This window comes from Argiope bruennichi, chromosome X1, assembly GCF_947563725.1.
Source record: "Argiope bruennichi chromosome X1, qqArgBrue1.1, whole genome shotgun sequence".
Taxonomy (NCBI): Eukaryota; Metazoa; Arthropoda; class Arachnida; order Araneae; family Araneidae; genus Argiope; species Argiope bruennichi.
Window position 1 is genome coordinate 94,241,179 of NC_079162.1, and position 19,560 is coordinate 94,260,738.

At 27.7% G+C, this 19,560-nt stretch overlaps 1 protein-coding gene across 1 annotated transcript; it reads left to right on the plus strand.

Annotated features, from left to right (window-relative positions):
• Positions 1 to 87: 87 nt before the first annotated feature.
• On the plus strand, positions 88 to 19,315 carry LOC129959542 (uncharacterized). The gene is made up of 9 exons (XM_056072422.1): positions 88 to 514; positions 1,151 to 1,227; positions 3,201 to 3,359; positions 4,818 to 4,879; positions 4,977 to 5,031; positions 5,409 to 5,494; positions 10,705 to 10,958; positions 13,795 to 13,967; positions 19,093 to 19,315. The coding sequence occupies exons 3-9, from the start codon at positions 3,207 to 3,209 to the stop codon at positions 19,099 to 19,101; spliced, it is 792 nt and encodes a 263-aa protein (XP_055928397.1). The 5' UTR covers positions 88 to 514; positions 1,151 to 1,227; positions 3,201 to 3,206; the 3' UTR covers positions 19,102 to 19,315.
• Positions 19,316 to 19,560: the final 245 nt, after the last annotated feature.

A 19,560-nucleotide genomic window follows, 5' to 3' on the forward strand; every position in this document is an offset into this window, starting at 1 on the left:
AATGAAGATCCACTACCAAGACGAAATCGCGGGAAAAACTGGTTACATCAGCGCCATCTGTTGACGCCTGATCGTAAAACTAATGTTTGTTTACTTTATGTATGCCCCAGTTTTTGTAAACGTTTTAAACAAAATAATTCCTTTTTGTTGCTTCATCATATTTTTGAAATATTTGACTAATTCTTCCGTCAATCATATGGATTGAATTATTATAGTGATAAACTCGGGTCTACCGACAATGAATTGAAATTTTGTGCTCATTGTTTGTCTTTAGCTTGACAAATTTATTTATTATGTCCACATTTGTAAACGCGTTATAACATCTCAACATCGTCGTTTCAAGTTGTTCAAGAATCTTCATCTTAAAATGAGCAATCGCTCAGAAATAAAAGAGCTCTCGTTTAAGCAAAAGTCTATGTATTATTAGTGCAATAGCACATGGACATTCAATGGAAATTTAGATAATTTTTGTTGGTTATGAGGAAGTAATTTCCTTGTCAAGTCATTCGATAATGTAAGTTGGATCTTTGCATGTGAATTGATATTTTATGAAGATATTTTCTATTTTTAAATATGTTGATGTTTTCTTCCCCGAATTTGTTTTCTTATGAAGTACATGTTATAAGAAACTAGCAATAACAACTGTGATATACAAACTATTTGGCACTAAGCGTTTGATAGTTTGTATTCAGTGAGACGTCTGTGTTCTAATCACTCACTTTGTCTCGAATTGAAATTAGAAGACGGATAACTAAAGCATGCTCCGTTATTGTATTTATTATAAAACTTTTACATCAATCCTTATTTAGTTCTAAATATTTGTCTTGTAGTGTAGTGTGTGTGTTAAAAATTTCAATTTAGAATTATGAGTTTTTGTTCATTGCGAACAGATTGTAAGAACATATATATTTTTAAAAATGTCAGTTTTTTGAGTGTTTTTTATTGAATATGTATTTTCTGAGTACCAGAATTCTGTCTAAAAGATGAGCGTATTATTGGTATTTTTATGGTAAATTTCTGTAGACTTGATTTCCTTAACACATATATTATTTTGTATTTCTTTTTTAAGTAGCTATTTTCAAGCCATGTAATGTAAGAAATGATAATTTATGTCGTTGGTGATAAGCTTTTTCATGGTTTATTTTCATAGATTGTGTTATTAAAAACTTCTTTAGCATGGCTTATTTGACCTGATTTTATGCAATACTTGAAAACATCTTAGATCTGGTAAGTATGAGAGATTAATATATATAAAATCTGTTGTGTTTTAAATACCTTGATGATACAAAACTTTGAGAGGAATACTGAAAAATGCCATTCTTTTCATGTGACCATGATTTAGAATTATTAGGTCCATACTGAAATTGCATTATTTTAAAATGGGATCCTAATCAAAGAGATATTATAAATCATGAGAGATGAGCAATGAGAAATTATCATACTGGTATCAAAACATTGATTTGAAACCAATAGTTCTTTAAATTTCAATATTTCTCTCATTTTAGATATGTAGTTGCTTGTAAAACATTCAATATTAAAACTAATATGGCTTCAGTTAAAGATTTTTGAAAAACTTAATAGAGTTTTTATATCTTGATTTCCCTATTCAAAATTATAATACTTGAGATTGTTTTTATTATGGATTTCCATGATTTTTAATGCTTGAAAGTGTAACAATGCATCATATTGTTAATATTTATTAAAATAGAAGGAATTTTAAAGTAATTCCTGTGGAATTATAATGAAATGAATTAATTTGAATTTTATCTATTCTAAATAGTTTATTTATATTGATTTACAAATCTCATTGTGAGGCTGATATGTGCAGTCAGCTAATTTGAGAAAGATATAATTATTTGATCTACAAAAAGCATGACCTAAATAATAGAACTGTATCAATTCTTGAAAATTCAAGGCTTGATTTGACACTTGTACAAAAAATTGAATTTACTTTATTTTTTCATAGTATTTTCAATAGCGATCATCTCTAAAAAGAAGAAAAAGTTCCCTTAATAAATATTGTCCCCTTCAAACCTTTTCCATTATAATATAGATCATCTCACAAAATCCTGTTCTTAATATTGTGCATTTGACAATGAATTTCAGTTACATGGTGTCTTTCAGTGATAACTAGTCTAATAACGGTTTATAATTAATTCTTTTTAAAAGTTCTGTTATATTGAACATATTTTTGTATTTATTGCTCATAGATGGTAGACTAATAGATACATATTTCTTGTATCTTTCATTTTTCATTTAATTTCATATGTAATTAATTTTTAGTAACTTTAATAATTATAGATTTCAGATTTTTTTTTTAAAAAAAATTCTTTTTGTTGAATTATTTTTCAGTATGAAATCTGTCTTTATTTGTTTGATAAGTCATGTTGCTTGAGGCATCGTACGAAGCATTTATTTTAAAACCTTTCAAATATCTGAGCTTTTTTTCTTATGTTTCCCTCTTTATATTTGAGAAAAGATAAGAATGATTATAGGTATTTTTAATAAAAATTTATTATTTAAATGAATTGATTAATGAATTGTGTGTTACCCTTTCCATTCTAATTCATGGAATTATCATTCTGACCCTATCAGAATAAGAAATAAAAATGGAATAAGTGTGATGGAATTTATCAAAAATGTTTGTTCATAGAATCTACTAAATCAATTTCTATTAATTCATACTTTTAAAAGTATTTTGTATAATATTAATGGGAGAACAGCAACAGTTTTAAACTCTTTCAATATAAAAGTTGTCTTTGGAATTATATCTGAAGTTTACTCATTGAGTTAGTTTCAGTGCAAATATTATAAAGGTTAATGTTTCTTATTTAAGCCAAGAAAAGAAAACTTTTCATTAGATCGTAAAGAATTTTTTTCTGAGATATCTAACAGATTTTTTTATATATATTTTTAATCATCAACAGATACATAGAGAAAATATTAAAAGTGGCACTATCATCTCAAACAAACTGAAATTTTGTTTGAGAAATATTTTTCATTTTCAATTACGCATTTAAATGTTAGAATGACTATTCTATACTGTTGTTATTATTTCAAATGTGTCATTATTTCTATAATATAAGTGTAATTTGGTAATTATGCATTTTTACTCTTTTCATATCTATCCATTAACATTGAAAAATACTTATTAACTTCATTTTTTGTCTTTACATTGAAATTTAATTGATGATTCTCAGGTGTTTATGATGAATGGCATTTACTCTGTCAAAATGTGTGATAAACAGCAATTTACAAACAAAAATAATTTACAAAAGAAAGTTTATCCCCATGCTCTTTTTGAAAAGGCTGCTTTCAAGAATGAAAATAGAAGTCAGTGTGTAAAATTAAAACCTTTGGTAAGTTACATATCAGCTTTATTCAATGAATGAATAAAAGTATCAAAAAATTATTCGAACAATTCACTCTTAATATTAACAAAAGCATGCAAAAATCTTTTCTCATCAAATATTCCATTGCTTTGTGCCTGAATTAAACATGCCACTTTAGGTTTTATAGTTAATAATATTATTGTGTACAGATTTTACTTGCTTCTGAATTTTATTTTAAATATCTCTTAGCTCTTGAAGCACATTTTTTTTTTTAAATTCAGAAATAAAAAAAAATAGTACAGAAGTATTAAAAAAGGAATATTTTGCTTTATATTTTTAATACTTTTGCATAAAATGTGTTGGAGGTTATATCACATACAAGTTTGTTGAATTTTGTTTTAAGTCTTTTATATATCATTCTGAGTTGTTATCTTTATTTCTTCCATCCATCTTCCTTGGATGTGATTTTATAATCTATAACACCATTAATGTTGTGCATATTTCAAGGCCTAATAGATAAATGCTAAAAGGGTCATTGAAAGCATTGATTCAAATGCTGGAGTTGTTTGAATGATATATATTTATTTTTCATGCAAGAATTATGGCTAAAACTTGGCTGTTAAATTGGAGGTTTAAAAAATTACCCTCGTTAGTCTTGCATATATAGAGTAGCCAATATACATGTAGCAGTTCTAATTTTTGGATCATGAATATCTTCTGCATTTTTCTTTTTTACTTTCCTGTAATTATCCTGCTATGATTATAAATGAGAATCTTTGTGAAGGAGTATCTTTTTCTTTGTCTCTTCAGTAAAGAAATCTCGGAAAATATTCCACTAATACTTGAGTTTAATGTAATCAAAATATCATCTCTTCCCATTTTTTTTAATGTTTAGTACAAATACATCTTTTAGTTCATTGTTATTTTATTTATTTATTTTAGTCAAATAGCTTTCATTTGTAGCAGAAACTGATAATGCTCAGCTATATATATTGATTTCATTTCTGTAAAATCTCTGAACTGGTTATTTTTCTTTTATTTTTTTTCCCATGTTCTACATTTCTTTGCTGAAAATTGCACATTATCCCGAAATCTTCTTATAAATTACTTTGACTATTAAAAAAAAGTTATAGATGTATTAGCACCATCTAACTTTTCAACTTGCCTGAGACCTTTTCTAGTAATTATATTTTGTAAACTACATCTATTTTCATTTGCTTACTCATGAATGGATGAACAGCTAATTTTTGTTGGCATGTTTTAAGAATATTTTTTATAGTAGAATTATTATTTTGCTTTCCTACAAAATGAATTTTAAAGGAAAGCAAAATTATTATCTAAATGAACAATCAATTGATATATAACTTAACTGTATGATTCATAAAAGATTTGGTAAAGGGATTTTCTTTTCAGTGCAGATCCTCCCCCTAGAGTTTGAATTTATTTTCTACCTTATATAATATCCAGTTCAAACTGTCATTGCAGGTTGCACCTAACGAAATTGACAAGAGCTCAACAGTTTCATCTGAAATAAAATTCTTAATTAGGTATTATTTACAATCTTATTTGTTTCAATGGTTTAATTCATTTTAAAAACCATTTTTTTTAGCTAAGATTTTTATTAATTTTTGATTTTCATTTAAGGTTGAATCCAAATGATCAGCCATCTCCTGGAGGGAAAAAGAGGAATCCAAGTAAGGTTAGTACATTTAATTTTGAAAACTTTTCCAATATTACAAGTAAAAAATCTTAATACTTATAGTGCTTTGAATTTATTTTTTTATTCAAAGTTAAAACATAATCTTTCATTTTAAAAATAACAGAAAAAAATTTCAAAACTCAATTGATATAAATTTACAGATAAAGTATAAGTAAAATTAAATGTTATTTTAATATGAAATTTTTATTACAATTATGAGTGAATCTTTGCTTATTAAAGTATAATTTTCCTTAAATAATAATGAAAGTGATAAATAAACTAGCTTAGTATGTACAAATTTTGAATATTAAGTATAGTGTATCTGATCATTTTGCTAAAAATGTTATCAAAATGAATTTTTTATATATATATTTCAGATACCAGTTTTGCAAAAAGCATTTCCATGTAGAAAAGGAAAGCATGATGTTAGTCATTTTGATACTGTTTTATCAGCTGCAGATAGGCAAGTATGCTTTTCAGGGGGACAAGTGACTTGGATACTTTTTATTCAAATTTATTTTTCACATTTATAAAGTTGGAATTTTGTAATTGATTTTCACTCTTTTATTCATATGCTAGAGATCTAAAATTTTGTAAAATTGTTTGCTTCAATAACACAATTATTTTTTAATATTTTTGGAATTAATTATGCAATTAATCGATTGATTTTAGCTACATTTTGATTTATAAATGATACAGTAACATTTACTTTGAATTTGGGAAAAAAATTGAGACTCCTAATATATGCGATAATGAGTTATGAAATATGTTAAAGATAAAAAGAATTAAAAAAATAATTACCAGTAAAAATAATTTTTAAAAGCATGACTTTTATAATGCTTTAAAAATTAGAAAATAAATTTAAAAAATTCAGATGGTCAAAATAAAAATTGTAAAAATGGGAGACTGAGAAAACAATGACCAGGAAATTAATAAATTCTGTAGGAAAGAAGCTCTTCAAATATCCATGGCAATTTTAAAAAAGAAATATGAAAATGTTACTAAAGATATTCAGAATGTTATTTCAAGTATTTTTCCTAGACTCGCTCTTTTACAACTTTTTTTTACCTCCATATTTTATTTATTTATTTTTTGAAAAATTATTATTTTTTGCTTTTTAGAGCACTAATAAGAGCATTTTTTTAAAAACTATTTTTATTAAATGTTATTATGGAGGCGTTTTTTGTATTGAATTTTTTATAAGCATTGTTGCCAACAAATAGAAGGATCTCATTGCAATTTGATAATATAGATATGCAAGTTTTAATTTGTAGCATATTATTACTATTTCTAATTCTACTTATCTGAATGAGCTTCAAAAATGTATTGTTCAGCATATGGACGTTTCAGAACATAATACAGAAATTTCATTTTGTATTTGTAAATGATTTTTTTTTCTGTTAGTAAAATTATTGTTCAGTTTTGATTTGCATATTAATAAACAGTATGGATAGAGGAGAACCCATTGGAAAGAAGCAATTTCATTCTTAATAATGCTTTCAATATGCATAGGTTTTTGTACTGCATTTTTCGTGAGTAAATTTGACAAGCACTTCTGAGATATGATTAGTTGTCTAAAAATCAATCTAGATGGGCATGTATCTTCTAGTGTTGGTTGATATATTTTAAAAAAAGGGGGAAAGGAGGATTTTCAATAAAGGGCAATGTAAATTAAAATGTAATACTAAAAAGTATTACATTTTATTTTACATTGCTTTTTGTTAAAAGAGTAGAACAATTTTTAAAATACAGTTAAGAACATATTATGTAATAATGAAAGAAAATAAAACGGCGTAGTTCTAAGGATATTAGATGTATCCAAAAATAATCAGGGAAATTTTTTAAATAAACCTGGAAAAGTCAGGGAAATTCAAACAGTAGAAATGATGGCTATCTTGTTATATAAACTATATAATTATAGTTTTAGCACTAGTATGTGAAAATAAAGATGCAAAACGTTGATTCATTGACTTCAAATTTATATGTTTGGAAGATCAATAATGTCTGGTGATAGCTCCATTGAACTGTTCTGTAATAGAAAAACTTTTCTTTGGGGCGTATTTCCATGACTAAAATTGTGTAACTACTTGTAAACTCTAGATTAACAGGTAATTATTTTCGCAGATTACTGCTTTTTCCAAAATAAATTTTGGAACATTTATTCTATGAGTGGGATAAATGTCTAATTCCCGCCCCCAGTGATTATTCCCATTTTTTTTCGTTAATATGTGTTCATGGTTTTCGTTCTTTCTTCTTTTTTTTTTTTTAAATAATCGTGTCTTTTATAACATTTGCTTCTATAATGTGCTCTCATTGGTTAATTTATTGTCATCCTTTGATTTGAACACAACTAGTAATGATAAAGCATAACTAGTAAAGATTTATCTAATTATAATAACCTCTATGTGAGTGAATACTTTTTTGAGTTTTAATTTTTAAATTTACTTGTAAATTAGCTTATGATATCATTTAGTTCTCTAAATAAATATTTGGTCTATGAATAGCACATTATTTATCATTCTTCATTAAATATTTAATTAATCCAGATTTGACATTAAAATAGTCTGTCTTGCATTCTAATGAGACCTCGAATGGTGCAAAATATTTTAATACTTTTTCTCATTCTCCAATTTGGTATGATATTTCTTTAATGTTTTTAAAATTCTGTAGTTTCTTGGGGTATTTATGAACAGTATATATAACATCTAATCACTCTGTAAGAAACTACATGGAAATATAATTTTGGAAGTATATTATATCCTGCTATCTCAATTTTTTTTTAGATTTAAACTGGATTCGAATCAATCAATCAGAAAGACTGCTTAGTACGATTTTTATAAATTTTTAAATATTATTATTAATATTTAATCATTTGGTATGATTTATGAAATGAAATAACTAGTGTGGAAAAGTTATTTCAAAAACCCTAGTATAGATATTAGTGTTGCTGAAGAACTAAAAGTGAGGCTCATTCTAAAAGTCATTAAAGTAGGCGAAACCAGACCATTATTAATATTCCCATTAAAGTGCAGATTAGCTAGCTAATATGCTCATCAACTAGGTTAATCCATTAAAGTGCGGAAAATGGTTTCATTTCTCAGATTACCTTGGTAATTTGCGAATTTCCTACGAGGCACTCGTTAAAGTGAAAATAAGATCTTTGCTAGGGCAATAGCAACGTTTCTGTATGTTTAAATTAAATGTTGTTTATGTATTTTTTGATATCTAAAGAATCACATTAATACAATCGAACAATCAACACATTAGTTGATAGAATCAACCATTAATCAATCGAACAATCAACACATTAATTGATAGAATCAATCATCAATCAATCGAAAAACTATAATAAAAAGAATCAAGCGGTTTAACATATCATTACAATTAAGGAAATGAGTTTGCTAAACATATGATAAAATTATGCTTATTTATTAGAGCTATCTGAAGACTGGTGAACACTTTGAATTGCATAGAAACTGGTTTTTGCAATGAGCAGATCTATTTGTGGTACATTTAGATTTGTAGTCACATTTTTTAAACTCTGCTTGGTACCAAGGGATTATTTTATTGCTTTTTGATGTAAAGATATTTTTACTGCAAGGGCGTCTTATTTCATTAAGATGCTGGCCAAATCAAACTGAAAGTGGAGGGAAAAGAGGGTGGAGTAGGGAAAGGAAAATGAGAGAAACAGATTTTTGAACTTTAATGATACGGATGCCGCTAATGTGCACTTTTCCTAGTTAAACTGCTGAAAACTCTTGATGCCGCACTTTAACGTAGAAAATCAGTTAATATACAGTTTAGCTAGGTAGTCTGCTAATTAACGACTTTCAAGCTTTAACGGTAACATAAACATAATTAGGAAGCTGATCATGATTAGCATATTTCATTTGGAGAGAATATCTAGATTGCGTGTTTTGTAGTTATAATTATTAGTGATATTACCTCGTTTTAGAGAAGATTTGAAATTATGAATATTGCTTTATATGCTCGGTTGTTTTTATAATTCTGTGAAAAATTTACTGAGACATTCTTCTTAAAGTTTGAAACATACCTTTACAAGATGGTATTGAATACATTGATATCTTTAAAATGGTCAAAATAGCTCAAAGAAGGTTTCTACAATATTAATTTTTCATAATTTATCTGATTTATTACTCAAGTTTTGATACCCTTAGAAAAAAAATATTAAAACTAATTACTGGTGCATTTGATAGATCTTATGCAAAATAAAGTTTTACAAGGAATTATTCATAATTTTGCATTAAATAAGAACAAGTTTCCTTCTTGGTAACTATAGAATTGAATAAAATGTATCCAAGTTACTTTTTAACTACTTACTGCAAAACTGTTTAGAAATTAAAACTTAAGATTTTGTATTACATAAGTGTTTCGTGCAAGATAATTTATTTTTTAATATCATTTAATGGAAATAAGAAATATAATTTTATTAAGCAATCTGTGATCTCAGTGTAACTTAAATAACAATATTATATAATGTACAATTTAACTGCTATGTTATGCAACACAATTAAAGATAAGAATGATGAACATTAAAATATTTTTTTTGTTGTTCAGAACTTTGTTTATTCTTGTAGTTGTTGAAAGCCTCATATGGAATTTTGCACTGACATCCACTTTTTTTTTTGGATTGATGTTGCTGAGCGCATCTTATCTTTATGCTAAAATTGTATATTAAATGAAATATCTTAGGACTATGCTCTGAACTTATTTTTGTCATTTTTTTATTATGCGCATATGTAGTTTGATTGCTAAGTAACATGTTTTTTGTTTTTTTTTCTAAAATACATCCATAAATTTGGATACTGTATATTTTTATTTTTCGCTGCAAAGAATCCCTGTATTTTTTATGACATTTCTTTAGAACCATTAATATATATATATATATATATATATATATATATATATATACATATAAGCTACAAATTCCTTGTTATAAAATTTCTGGAATAATTCAAAAATGTTCGCTCTCCTTCCATATTCATTATTTTCACTTATCTGTCATCAATATTCATGCTTAACTGAAATTTTACTAATCATAAGCTTATTCTAAAAATGGATAAATGAAATTAATTCATGTGGGGACATATTTCTTAAATAATTATCTTAAATCTGCATAATATAAAAAGAAAATGAGAAAATTTCATAAAGTATTGAGTTTTTGGAATGGGGAAAAATTTTTACTGTTATTCTTAATCTACATATAGGATGAGACCTGTTTGCTATTTGGAATGAAATTTCCTGTGAAATGAAATCAGTCCTGTGTTCTTACATAGAAATTCAGCATCTTGAATTTTAATATTTAATTTCTAAATGATATTTAGGCAGTGATAATAAAATAAATTATCTTGTTATTTTTTTCATTTCTTCAGAAAAGTTAGTGTAGAATAGTTTGCAGCATCAAAAGCAGAAAATATCTAACTTTTTTCTGGAAAATAGTTTCATTTAATATTGATGTAAATCATTAATTAGTAGATTTAACATATGAGGAGATTATGGTTATTATATGAGAGAAATAAAAATGAACTAGTATTAAAAGTATTATTGCCGTAGCAAGAAACTATTTAACATCTTTTATATCTTCATTTTCGAATAGTTTTTTTGTAAAAATAGAAAATTTGCTAATTTTGAATATTTTTTTTTTTTTATCAGGAGGCAAAAGTTTCATCAAAGTCGCTTACATGTTGCTCCTCCTATCAACATTATTAATGCCCATAGTCAAATTCCTCAGCAGAAAGAGAGAGTTTCTATATTCAAAACTTTCTTTCCATATCAGCCAGAAATTCATCTGAATGAATTAACTTCATCCAATCTCAGTGCTTGCACCAAAGTTATTCTTCCTCCTATACAGAATATGAATCCTTCTCAAGATAAGACAGTGAATTCCATTCAAGTAAAAAAGAAATGTAAGTATCCTATTAGAATTTATTTCATATTTAATATGTTATATAATTGCAAGTTAAACTTACTGATTTGCTTAAACTTTTGGATATTCCAAGTTTGAATACAGTCAATTTATTTTTGGAAATAATTTGCAACTAAGTCGGATTAAAAAATTGATCATGTGAGGATTGGGATGGGTTGTGGATTAAAGTAAACTTAATATTCTTGGAAATGTTAATAATTACTTTAAGCATACCCATTTCATTCATAAAATAGACAAATTCATGCACATCAATAAAATCTCATTAAATAATTTGTCTATATTCCATATTTATCTTCATCATTTTGCTCATTGTATCATGAATGAGATGTTTCGTGAATTTTCTAGAAGGGATTAGGAGAATTCGTTAGCAATACAGCACTGTAATATTTTCAGGCAGTTAATGCAAGAATTATTTTAGAATGTAGATCCAAAAATTTTGTATTCCTCATTAAGATACTAAGCAAAAGAGGAAACCAAATATCTCAAGCCTAAAATAAAGCAGCATGGGAATTTTTTTGTAATCTTTTATGTTCTTAGTTGTGTTGAAACTGAAAATAGCCCCATTTTTTCCTTCATTTCACTGCAATTTCTTACAAATTTTTATTAATACACAGTGGGTAACTTTATTTTGATTAAAAATTAATAGATAATGTAGTTTTAACATTGCAGTTTGAGTCATAAGTCCATCTAATGATTGTTATCATTGTGTTTTGGCTACAAAATCGTATATTCTGCTCTTTAATGCTTCTTTTAGTACAGTTTCATGTTTGTATAATTTCATTGGTGTCTTGCATAAGCATTCAGCAATAGTCTGACAGCATAGTACTATCCCATATTTGTTAATCTCTTTTTATTCCTTTTTATCTTGGTAGATTCTTTACTTATTACAAGAATGCTGGATATTTTTTATTTTTTTTTAGTTTCTAGTTCTTCTCTAGTAACTTTGCTCCATAAACGATGTTACAATTAATTATACTGCGTTTCTGTTATCCAGATCTTCAGTATTTTCCATAGATTGTGCACTGTATCCTTGATTAAGTCCTGTGCTTCCTTTTCAGTTTCATATATAGTATCTGCAAATGAAATTTTACTTAATAATTTTCATATATTAGACCCTACAAATATTTATTCTTTTAATTTGGACTCAGATAGTTTTTGAAATTTGGAACAATTTCAACTTATTTCAAGTCTCCTCCATCCTTCTGCAAAAACGTAAACTCTTTCATAAACTGTAATTTGAAGTTTAGTGATAGTATAATCTTTCTCTAAGGAACAAAACTTTTAACTTTTCTTTCACTAGGTTTCAGTACATCATGTGATTGTCAATTACTTTTTTTCCCAATGGAGTTTGGATGCTCGTTTGTCCCATAATTAAAGAAAGCGCATAAATATTGTGTAGCTGATTTGTGGCCAACGAGCCTTGGATTACCTTTGAAATTCACAAAAATTATCCAACTGTCTTCATTATACTTTATTTCCTGCAGAATTATACTAATAAATCCATGTACTTTTCTTCAAGATGTGCAGAATACCCAACAAGAATTGTGGTGATTTATTACTATAGTGCAGCAAGGCTGCCCTGAGGTTAGTTTTTGAGTGTTTTATAAATGAACATCATTCATTGGAATCATATTCAATTCCAAAATGGTCCATTAATCTATGAACATAGATCTGCCTCTTTTGAAAGAGTTGGAAGCTTGTGGGTAAAATGTTTGGTAGAATTAAAATAATTTATTTAAAAAAATTGTAATTGTTAAAGAACCCATTCAATTCTATTAAAATTTCAGTTATAACCTATTTTTTCATAAATTATGATAAAAAAAACTTTTTTTCTGCAATGGGGGGGGGGAGACAAAATAGGATATTTTAAATATTTTCCCTATTTTAAACGCGAAAATCTGAAGAAATAACTAAGAAATCTTTTTTAAAGTCTTTTAGTTGCTGATTTGTGTAACTAAATTTAAAGTAACTTCTGTCTCGTTAAATAATCAGATGTCGAAAATGATCTGAGAAATCACAGAATGACATTCAATTCGAACTAAACTTCTATGAAGCCCCTGCGTAAAACTTTAAAATCTATGGTGAGAATGACCCTAAATATTATAAAACATTTCATATGGTGCCAGACTTTTAGACACTGACCTAAGTAATAGTTCGACCTCTTCTGTCTTTATCACCAGTTCTTTAATCAACAGAAATAAAAAAAATTAAATTAAATAAAAAATCCTGCTTACATTCATAGAATTTGTCTCTGATGAAGTCTGTCTCTAAAAAGAATCTTAAGCTGATTTTAAATTACATTCTGATAACGAAATTATTTTAAATCCTTAGTTGAAAACATGCTACAAATACTTATCATTATCATCTTCAGACAAAATGTTGTAAAGAAATTATTTCTGTCTTAGCCATTGCTGATTTAAGCAGCTTAATCATCGAACTTACAATTAGCAGTTTGTATGTTGGGATTGTTTTCGAGGACGTTTTGAAGTGATTTTTGGTTATTTGATAATAAAATCTAATTTAAAAATTCTTATGTAGGGTTAGGCATTTCAGATAAGACGATTAGGTAATAATTTCTTTTTATTCCTTGCTTAGGAAGAAATTATGAAAACAATAAGTGAAAATAATCAGACTTGAGCTTTTGCGAATTTTAAGCATAGTATTTAAATGTATGGATTATATTTAGTTTAAAAAAACTTTTTTATTTAATTATTTCCCCGCCTTTGAACAGATAAGGATTTTTGCAAAAAGATTATGCAATGATAAGAAACATCGATCTTAAATATATTAATACATAGTAATTTATTCATTTCCAGGTCTGATTGGTGAAATTACTCATTTTCCTGCCTTATGTAATTTAGGTGGTAATAATGGTAACCATGTAAAGAAATCAGTCATTAGTCAGGTTCCTCATTTACCGCCTATATTTTCAACACCAACTGCTCCTCCAAACAGTAAAGCCTTATCATTGGAACAAGATGCAAATAAAGTATATGTATATATTTATATATGCATTATTTCCTAATGAGGATTTTATGTGCTTGATGTGAGTGAGGATGATCATTTGGAATCAATCCATTAACATTCTATTATTATCGCTTATTAGAATCCTCTGTATTAAAAAAAACGATTGTTAATTAATATAATTTCATGGCATGCCATTTTTACCTGCCTGTTCCAGACGACCTTATTTCCTTGTAACATATCCAAGTAGAATTTTTATTTTCTGTTATTATTTTATTTTCTGATTATTATTATTATTATTATTTTATTATTTTATTTTCTGATTATTAATGAAACTTTTTAACAATTTTGTTGAGATATTAAAGACCATTCATAAAATGCACTACATGATCAAAAATATTCGCATACGTTCGGATTTACGAATTTTTCTTAGAATTTCCCCAAATATTTTGGACGTACTGCCTATGAATTTATACAGTGCAAAGAATATGTGCACTCACCTTTATTAGTAAAGGTTTGGTTCCGAGGTCGTGTAGCGAACCAATCAGAAATTGATGAGGAAAAGAATTTGGTCTCACTTCATAAAAAGCTAATAATACTTTGGAACTTTTATCAATGGTTTTGCTTGCTGTGCTCACTTCTTGCTTGCAGTTTTTGCGATAACATCACATATATTCAGGAATATGTAAAGATTCTTTCATAATTTTAAAACTAAATATATATGGTAGCTTATGTAAAATTCTGTTGAATATCATTAAGATTCAGAAGGATAGCAACATTGCAGTGAGAAAAATTTCATTTGCTAAGAGAAGCTAAATGATGAAGGGTGTCTCACAAATCAAAATTCTAGTACTTGAATCTTCAAATAGTTATACTGAACTATATTAAAGTGTGAAATAGGTTAAATAACACTGTATACTTATAAATTAAGCACATAATTTAAGTTGCAGTATAATATTCGTCATAAATAACAAATTTTATTACGTTATTCGCATTCATTTGATTGAAAAGCTGAAGATGTTAATTTATCATTTTGTAAGTATCGCTTGCGTTGTGTTTGTATTCATATTACTTGTATACTTGCTTCATATTGCTTGTATTGTGACAGCAGTATGGGTTGCAACCCTGTTATTTAAACATGATTTTACGCCTGTCTACAAAGCACAAGTTATGCTTAGCTAATTTGTCGGCGTGAATATTGAGGAATTGAACTTCTGTGCTCAGAGTTTGGATATCAAACCCATATAACATTTGTGACCCATATAGAAGAGGGACGTTGAATCCGAGTTAGATCGCAACATCCCGTGCAACTGACAGAGTTTACGTGACCGTTTATTGGAGGAATCTATGCAATTCCTTCAGAATCATTCCAAAAACTAGTGGATGTTCTTCCTCATTACCTTTCGTCATTATAACGAAAGGTAATTCGATTTCATATTTGTAATTGATGTATCTGGAGAATGGGCACAACATGAAGATACTCTTATGTTTTTAATTATATATTGTAAATTACTGCACACTGTTACAATTCTAATTCTTATGCCAATAATGTGTGTAAAGTTTAAAATTTATCGTTTTTTGTCATGTTTAATATATTGCAATTTAAATTATATACCTAATTCATAAGCATGCATGGTTATTTAGCATATTTCTAAGCTTTATACAATTTAGGTAACCATTCGAAGATTAAAGTACAAAAAATATTAATTTATGATAAATTCTCATCATTTAGCTACTTTTAGAGAGCACTTGAGATTCCACTCACTGAACTGTTGCTACTAATTGAATTTTAAAGGCATTGGACTGAATTTTCTTATGAGATGTCCTATATATTTGGTTTTAAGATTATGAAAGAAAAATTATGCACTGTTTCGCACACTGTTCGTTAAAACTTATTTATTACAAATACTTATATTCCCTCGAATATTATAAGTATTCATTTCAGGTATTAATAGATTGGTTTACCCTCTTATTGTCACATTTTTGTTAGTTTCGTGTAATTTAAATAAAAACTCTGTATAGGTAGAAAAATTCAGGCCTTTTAATTTTCTTGAATATTGCTGTAGAAAACGTATAATTATTGCGATTAAAAAAAATCACACCATTGATAAGAGCTGCAAACCAATATCAGCTTTTTATCAAATTGGATGAGCTGAAATTATTTTCTTCCGCGTCAGTTTCTGGCTTCTGCTCTGTTTGCCCTATGAATTTGATGTGGTAACCCGCTTATTTTGAACTGGCTTTAACTTAAGAAATACCAATTTATTACACGTTTAGCTTACATATTTATAATATATCGGCCTATCTTTTGATTTATACATTATGACAGAGTTAAGAGTTGATACTTCGCCATATTGATAGAGTGCGCCTCAAAAGTATATGAACATACGATTTTTTGAAATAACAAATAAATAATTTTAAAAAAATCCGAAGAAATAATAAAATAATAAAAAAAAATTAGCTTATGGTATCATAACATAAGTTCATTACAATATAGAAATAATATGCTTATATCACATATTATTTGCAAAGGATAAAATTCAAAATAAGCTGTTCCAAAAATATATGGACAATGAAAAAATTTGTTTTTATAACCCTGGTATAAAAAAATTGCATTTCATACATTCTGCATATGTGACGTAACTACTTCGAAATATAAAATTACTGCTCGTTCTTCAATCTGCGATTAGTTGGAAAATGACTTGAAACGTTCGATTCTCTGCAGTTGATATAGTTAAAATTACTGTTTATAAACTGAGAATATTGAAGTTTGCGAAACAAATGAAACGCAGCAGATCTGGAATTTATGAAATTCTATCGAAAGGTGACAATGTGGTTGCAAAAAAGTGTTCAACTGGGCGAAGAAAGACATCTCTTCCCGTGATCTTGGCGTCCCGAGTTCGAGTCCTGGTTCGGCATGGTTGTTCTTCCCCTGTGTTCCATCTGTAAAAAGAGGTTATGCAAGTGAGTGTGTGATTGTCATCTTCGTTTAAGCTAGAAGTCAGACTTCTGCCCTCGGGTGCTGAGAGGTCTTTACCCTCTGAAGTTACTGTACCCCCTTTCCGTAGTAACGCGGACATGACATCATCATTATTATCATCATTAAGAAAGATATCTCAGAGAGATTTTGCGAGCAGTTTCAACTCCAAACTGCGAGCCTTTTATATTTCAAGATTACTTGTGGCAAGCAAGCAAGCAAATTTCATAAATATTGCAGAATGTATCGGGTACTTATGTTGAAATTGCGCCACAGAAAAGCACGCGATCTTCGCAATAAAAAACAAATGCAATGGATGAATAAATGGTTATTATGTTTCTAACTATATTCTGGTGGTGATGGTAGTGGGGATTGGAGAAGCATATTGTTTTATTTATGAGGGGCCCCACTTGCTACCGAGCAAGCTGACCAGTCCACGCTACAACTCCCGTAATGTTTAATCTGCTATAAAAGGCTAGTCTTAATATTTTTTTGTATACATGGCAAATTGTATCAATTTAATTTTTAAACCATAGCCGAGGTGGCCTGGTGGTAAGGTCTCTGTTTCGGAACTGGAGGGTTTTAGGTTCGAGACCCGATTCCACCGAAGAGCCGTCGTGTAAGCGGGTCTGATGCACGCTAAATCTGTCAGGGGCAAACGTCCTCATACTGGTCACGAAGTTTGGAGAAGGGGTGCCGGTTCAGGTGTCGTCCTCGTCATCTGTTCGCTGCTCAAAATTACAAGGTTTGTTCCCGAAATAGCCCTAGTGTTGCTTTAAAATTGGACATTATTGTAACTAAACTGAATTAATTCTTAAACCTGGTTTTTTATATGGTAATTTTTACGCTCCTTCCCTCTATCTACGTCATTGGCGAAGCCAATGTTGCCATGTCGCCGCTCCCTCGGCCGTGGGGATAAAAGCGTGGCTCTGATTTTGGTTCGGTTTTTTTTTTTTTTTTTTTTTTCGTATTTAGGGTCACAATTTTACTATTCATTTTTCGGTTTTTGTATATCCTTTCTTGTGTTAGCTATGATGCTTTGCAGTCAAGTTCAATGAGTTGAAGTTGTGATTAAAAATCACTGTCCTTTGCTTCCCAATTTATTGCAAAATTTATTTGTTTGAACTATTGATCCTCATGAAGTTTTTCAATGTATTTGTTAATACTACATGTAAGAGCTCAAAAAAGACTTGATTTAGTTCGTATCTTTAACACAATTATATTCCCTCTAAATTGTCACATTACATCATTATGAATTTCATATAGAATAGTACTGTTAATAATTTCTATATGCAGCTCATAGCGTAAAATATACTTGCATTTTATTTTTTTACTTCTGTTTAAATTCAATTTTGTTTATAAAAGTAATTGAATTTTTACAAGAAACGTGAATTCTTTTTTCCCCCAACAAATGAAATGATAAATATTGTAAGAATTTCTAAATGACAAAAAAAAAAAAAGATAACAACACCGTAATTAATTTTATCAGATTTAATATCTTTGTAAATAATTTATGATCTTGCATTTTTATTTATACACTTACTTAACTGCTCTAACTTATCCCCAATCCCATTGACTTATCCTGTACTATATAGCAGCTTTAGAAATACTTTTACAGTACTATCAAATATTTCACGATTTCAGTAATATTTACGTTACATTTGGTATAATGATGACAGAAAATATGCGTAGGAAAGTCATTATCATTAGGTCACTCCTGAATGTTCTTAAAATGCAGACTAATACATTAGTTTTTTTAAAAATGATTTGTATGCGTTAGATCGATTGTGTTGATTTGTATGTTATTAAAATATGCATAATTCGTACAGTTTGATGTATATGATTTGTGCATGCTTGAATATTGCGATTAAAACATGCATGATGTATACCGCTTGATATATATGATTTAAATATGATATATGCTATTTAAAAAATTACTTTTAAATGTAAAAAAGTTATTAGTAACTTTTTACAAAGTGTATATTTTTGTAATTTTTCATTTCTTTCTTATTTCATAATTAAAGATTTATGCCTTATTTACATTTGTTTGATGTTTTCAGAAAAATCGTGGATTTTTACACTGTTACCTTTCATATTTCCTTACTTTTTTTGTTTTATAACATTGTGTAACTTTTCAATATGAAAATTATCAATTTTTTACTATTTTTTCCAGGTTATTTAAATTTAAAAATTCTTCGAAGGTGGTGGAACTTGGCACTTATTGTCCTTTTCATGAATGGAATGTTCTTTTGTGTAATTAGTCAAGCTGTGCAACATTTTTCGAAGAATATACAATTGTTGATATTTTTTCAATCTATAAAATTGAATTTTGTTACAATGAATTGTGTTTCATTTGTTGTTTACATTATTGGTTCAAATAAAATGTTCAGTGAGTTTTTGTGTTTTTTAAATTATAAATTATTTCTAATTATCACAATATTAATTTTTTATTTTGTTAAAATAGCGATGCAAAATATGACCAAGATGAACTGTAATGATGAGTTGCATCGAAAAAAAAAAATTATTTCTACCAATAATGTAGTAAAATTACACTACATTCTGTTGGAAAGGTAGGAAATAACAGTTAAAATAAGTATTATTCATTTAAATGAATACAATTTTAAATGTTACTAAATGCACT